Source organism: Dinoponera quadriceps, unplaced genomic scaffold (genome assembly GCF_001313825.1).
Source record: "Dinoponera quadriceps isolate SergipeBrazil2010 unplaced genomic scaffold, ASM131382v1 scaffold278, whole genome shotgun sequence".
Taxonomy (NCBI): Eukaryota; Metazoa; Arthropoda; class Insecta; order Hymenoptera; family Formicidae; genus Dinoponera; species Dinoponera quadriceps.
In genome coordinates this window covers 1,001,713-1,007,712 of record NW_014554664.1, presented here as the reverse complement: position 1 = coordinate 1,007,712, position 6,000 = coordinate 1,001,713, and the positions used below count along the sequence as shown (strand labels likewise).

Sequence of the window (6,000 nt, the reverse complement as noted above, 5' to 3'; positions counted from 1 at the left end):
TTTCGCGACGACGAGGAAGAATCGCGCCTTCGTAATTCCGCAGCTCGGATTACAGGCGGATATTAATCCGTCGACGTTCGTCTTCTCGCGCCTCGTGCGAACGGCCGTAACCCGACGTCTCGTAGCGGCCGCTAAAAAGGAAGAGAAGAACCGGAGGAAAAGCGAAAAAAGATGGACGCCGGCGCGGGGCGTCCGAAGACGAGGATTCACTCGCGAGTGCTGCCGCGATCTTCGCGTCGCGACGAACAATCGACCGGTTGATACGAAGATCTGCGAGAACGAAGAAGAAGAAACTGGATCAAAGACAATGCGCCGCAGCGACGATGACCTCGAAGGGCGGCGAGCACGCTCGCGATGACCTGATATCGGGCAGCAGTGACCAGCCCCGTCAGCCAGCGAGCGACACCCTTTCAGCACCCTCCGGCAAGATGGCGCGAGACGAGCGTAGCCGGCAACGGTGAAGAAGCGTCGTCCTTTCCGGAGATCTCGGGGTCCAAGCGACGCCATCGACTCGCCCGGCATCAGCGGGCACCCACCCAGCGGTTCCCACCAACCCCCCATCGCCGCCATGCTGAACATCATGGCGGCGGCGATGTCGACGAGCCTGCCGAGCGGCCGGCTGGAGCCGACGTCGTCTAGCATAATCGGCGACGCGGCCGGCGCGGTGTCGAGCGCGGCGACGACCGCCAGCAGCACGGCCTCGTCGTCGCCGAGCACCGCGGCGGCGAACAACGTGACCGCGTCGTCGGTGGGCAACCCGACGGTGGAGAACCTGCCGGAGCACGTGAACGCGCTGGTGGTCGTGATCAAGGGCATCATCATGGGCAGCATCATCACCACCGCGGTGTTGGGCAACATGCTGGTGATCGCGAGCGTGCGCCGCCACCGCAGGCTCCGAGTGGTCACCAACTGCTACGTGGTGAGCCTGGCGGCGGCCGACCTGCTGGTGGCGATGTGCGCGATGACGTTCAACGCGTCGGTCGAGCTGTCGGGCGGCCGGTGGCTCTTCGGCGGCCTCATGTGCGACCTGTGGAACTCGCTGGACGTGTACTTCTCCACCGCCTCGATCCTGCATCTCTGCTGCATCAGCGTCGACCGTTACTACGCGATCGTCAGCCCGCTCGAGTACACGGTAATCATGCGGCAGAGCACGGTCAGCTGCATGCTCGGTAGCGCTTGGATCTTGCCGGCGCTCATCAGCTTCATACCCATCTTCATGGGCTGGTACACCACCAACGAGCACTTGGACTTCATGGTCAAACATCCGGAGGTGTGTGCTTCTCTGTATGTGGGCCGGGTGGGTGGCCCGTTTTCTCGATGTCGCTTGACTGCCTCCGTTATTAAGGCGGCGAAAACGCTGCAGAGACCCCGAAGATGTTCGACAATTTCTTCGTCCTCTCCCTCGCCCTCCTCGATGCTCTCCTTTCCTTCTTACCGCTCTTCCTTAGTTTCTGGCTTTTTTCAAATTTATCTTCGTTACTGGAGAATTGATTTCTTCGAGTAAAGGGGAATAATTTTTCTTGTCATAGACAAAGTTGGCGATAAATAACAATATCGAAGGTGTCACGAAACAATATCTGATGAAAATATCAAGTATTCCTTGAGGCAACGATTGAAAGGTGTTCAATATCGCTCAGAATATTCAACCTATAGCGGCTCTTATTAACTAGTTTCTTTTCTTTCGACCGAGCCGAACTCACAATCTTTAATCATCCTAGATTACGTTGCAAAATTTCCCTCGTATCTTTTCAATATCTTCAATATCTTTGGAACACTTTCAATACTGTCCCCGCAGCCCTACTTCTGATATCTTTATAACTCTTCGATATCTTTGTAATGTCTCCGGTATCTCTTGCTGTGATACCTCCGATATCTTCTCAACGTCTTCAATGCTTTTGTAATGTCCTCGATATCCTTCTAACGTCTTCGATACCTTTTTAATGTCTTCGACGTCTCTCCGTATCGCGTTCTCCCTATCGATCGACACTTTCGCGCATTGAAGTCGCAATGTTATAAACGTGGCGTGGATGATCTCGGGAGATGAGCCGGGAAATCATTCGCGCAAGCACAACGACGTTAACGAGAGCGAGACGCGACATATTCACCCGAGCGTGGGCCGATCTCTTCCTCGACTTTCAGGTGTGCGCGTTCGTGGTGAACCGTCCGTACGCGGTCATCAGCTCGTGCGTATCCTTCTGGATCCCGGGGCTGGTGATGATCGTCATGTATTGCAAGATCTACAAGGAGGCGATCCGGCAGCGGAAGGCGCTCAGCCGGACGTCGAGCAACATCGTGCTCAACAGCGTGCACCATCACCGAGCGTCCACCCGGCACCACCATCACCAGCAGATGCTGCTGCAGGCCGCGGCCGATACCGGTGAGCTAGCCCTTCACACCGCGCATTTCACGGTGCCTACGGAGCTCCACGCCGTTAACGGTGAGTGGAACTCCGTCCGTTAACGAGAGAAAGAGAGGCGGTGCGGTGAAAGAACAAATTCGTTCGGATTTATTTGAACACCGGAACGACGCAGCCATTCGGCTGATTATGCCATTCCCCGGAGAGAAATCTCAGCTCGTGCAATTAAATAGGTACCATTGAGAGAAAAAATTATATGTATGTATATATATATATGTATATGTATGTATATATAATTGAAGTTACTGTAATCTCACTATATTTCATCGAAGTCAATTTTGGCCTCTATAGTTTTTTAAACAAGCAAAATATAACAAAGCTCGGATTTATTGCACTTCAGTTGCGAAAGTGGCAATTCCAGCAGCACGAGCTGGTATAAAATGGAATATATACGAAGAAGCTGCGATGAGATTATTTTAATATATAGTATTTATACTAATTTATACTAATTTATAGTTGCATTTTGAATTATTTTAATGGTGACATATTGAAAATATATTTTGTGTATAATATATATTATTTTAATTATATAGAGAGTTCATTTATTTATTTACTTATTTAACGGGAAATTTTCTTCTTACATAAGAGGAGTCTCATTATAAAGAAGTCATATTCGTAGAAATCTTCGTCTAGATATTTATAGGCCGATGGTTGCAAAACTGTTTGTCCTTCTTCTGTATCGCTTTTACAAGCAAACGACTTCACGCTGGTTCGAGTAAATTAAGCTCGAAGTCCGACATTTGAATAATTTGAAGGGGAGAAACAGCGATGGGCAGGTGTGAATTCCGTTTGCAGTGATTTATGATGTTCGTACGGAGGCGAAGAAGTTCAGCGATTTCGAGAATGAACACGATAACGAGCCGATGCATTTGTTATCATTGTCGTCTATATTTTTCTTAATTTTTTCGAATAATTGTGTTTCTTTTAACTGGAAATTTTCCAAGGCGCCGTTCGATCAGTTAGATTGCGTACGCGCTCGCAAAATACGGGATTTATAAGCTAATGCGAGTCCTTTAACTCGGTTAAACGATGATGAGCGGTTTGCAATTATCGATGGCAATCGAAAACGGCAGCGAGTGCGCTCGGCCGGGCAGAATGAGATTTCGCGGTCCGTTAATAAAATCAACGTTTCGGCTGTTGCCGCGTTCTACCGGTGTTATAACAATCCACGTGGGCGGATAATTCAACCCGGCCGACGGATTTACGGAATTTTCGACAATTCATATCATATCGTGCGCTTTATTTGTACGAGCGCGATATCAACCGACTATTTTCCGCAGAAGAGATTCTCCTCTGCTGGCGGAATCGTCAACTTCGAGCTTCCTGGATTAATAATGCAATGAAGTTAATAACGTTATTCCGGCACAAGTGACGAACGATTTTACTCAAGTGTGTCTACTGACAATACGCGTGTGAGCCAATAAAAGAATAAAAATTGCATATATAATTACTACACATAATTGTATATATAATGTTATATAAATAATAGAATTTGTATATTATTATTTATAATTATATAAATATATATAAGTTTTATAAATTATAATTAATAATATACAAATCCTATTATTTAATATATAATTATATTGTATATTATATATATACACAATTAGACAATCATATTACAATTTATTAGATAATCAAATCATATATAATCATATATTTATGAATAAACATAATACATATAAAGTCGATAATTCGTAAGACGCACTCTCGTATTAATTGAGCATCCATAAAATCCACTTGTACGAAATATTCCAGCGAAACGTTTACCAAATATCGGCGTAATTCGATTGAAGTGCGCTAATGAAAATAATTTCATTATCCCAGTGCTCTCTCATGTGTTTTTACGGCGAATAAAGGAATAATATACACGCGCCTCTAGTATCCGCGTATCTCGCCGCGTTGAAACGAAAATCGCGCGTGCTTTTGATCATTCCCACGGTCCGTCCCGACTCGTATATATACTCCAACGAGATCGCATTCCGCGTGAATTACGCTCGTACATACATTACGGGCGCGTGTAGCCCGGCATAATGCCGAAATCAAGCTGGTTGCCGACGTAACTCGCCGGTCCGTTACGCTCGGTTTCTCTCTCTCTCTCTCTCTCTCTCTCTCTTTCGCGCGCGCACGCGTTAGCGAATAAGCTGTGTGTTTCCATATGCTATCAGGCCGAACTTTTCCCACAGACAAAACGATAGAATATGGGAAGGAGGGAAGCGGAAGCATATTCCGGAATAATTATTAGACGCCCCACACGAGCAACCTACATTCCAGTTTCACGTGCGTCCGCGAGTTTTCCCGGAACATTGCCGCGGCTATCGTCAAAGTTCCTCTCTCGTGCCGTCGGTAACATCGTGCTTCTAATTCTGTCCGGAATCCGAAGTCTATTCTTCCAACGTCGTGTTAAAACGGCGAAACGCGATGCGTTCGCTAAAATTTCGCGATAAATTCTCAGAAACGCGGATCTCGAACCGGATAATTCGTATCAAACCGGCTCCTGCTGCGACCGCGGCCGACCGCAAACGGTGTGCATCCACTGCCGGATCGGCTTCGCCATTTATTCTTTTACCTTCACCGAAGAATGAGTTTGATTGGATTTATCTGACAGCGGATAGTCGAATGCATTTTAATTAAATAACAAAATTTATAGTTGATTATAATAGAAACAAATAGTAGAAGGAAAATTTATAGCTTTCATTAACCAAATTGTGCTCTTACAGTCAGAAATTCTATTTCCTTCGACCAAAACGCGGGTTGCCCACGTCAGGTAGATCCAATTAATTTTCCGGTGTTTCCGAATCCCCTCTTGTTTTAATGTTTCATCCAGTTGACTTGTTCCCGATTCCAGTGGGAATCGGGACTACACGGGAAAAACAGTTTGGCCAAATTTACCTGAAGTGGACAAATCGAACTGTTTAATTTTTTTTTTTGTTTAAAAATGCAACTGAAAAGGGAACGAGGGGGGTACGGATATTACGCGGAGGGTGGACAAAGAAACTGTTCCCCGCTCTTCTCTTTTCTCTCTCTTTCTTTATGTACACACGGAAATGGAAATCTGGTTGCGTTAGCCGGAAAATGAACGACCGAACGCGCGTTTCGGTCGAAGGATACAGGATTTTTGGTTGTTAGAATCACATCTGGCTCATAAGAGCCAGAACTTCTGTTTTCTTCAACCAAAATGCATCCGACCGTTCACTCTCCGGTTAATGCGAACAGAACGTTTGCATATTGAGAGGAAGAGAAAAAGACGAAGAGAATGGGAGAATCTTGAGGAAAGGTGAAAAGCAGATAAGAGAGGAAGGAAGAAAGAGTAGCGCCGCGGTGAGTACGAATACGCGGGAGAGTAATCAACAGATTTGCATATGACTCCGGCGTTCCATCGGGCGTTTTCATTAGCGCCAGCCGGCTTTTATCCCACTCACGCCGCCGGCCAGGCCCGTCTCCGAAAATCGAATTAAACCCCATTTCAATTAAGCTCCATCGCGAAGTCTCTTCGACGATCATGGTGCATTTTTACCCCCTCTCTCTCTCTCTCACCTCCTTCCTCCATTCTCCTTCTCCTTTTCGCCGCACTGCGTCCT

At 46.8% G+C, this 6,000-nt stretch overlaps 1 protein-coding gene across 1 annotated transcript in view; it reads left to right on the top strand.

Annotated features, from left to right (window-relative positions):
- Positions 1–568: 568 nt before the first annotated feature.
- LOC106740618 (octopamine receptor beta-3R-like) overlaps positions 569–6,000 on the top strand; it is a 121,059-nt gene continuing 115,627 nt past the window's right edge. Inside the window, exons 1-2 of the mRNA XM_014611827.1 lie at positions 569–1,270; positions 2,140–2,377. Coding sequence (XP_014467313.1) covers positions 569–1,270; positions 2,140–2,377 — 940 coding nt within the window. The remainder of the gene's footprint in view (positions 1,271–2,139; positions 2,378–6,000) is intronic.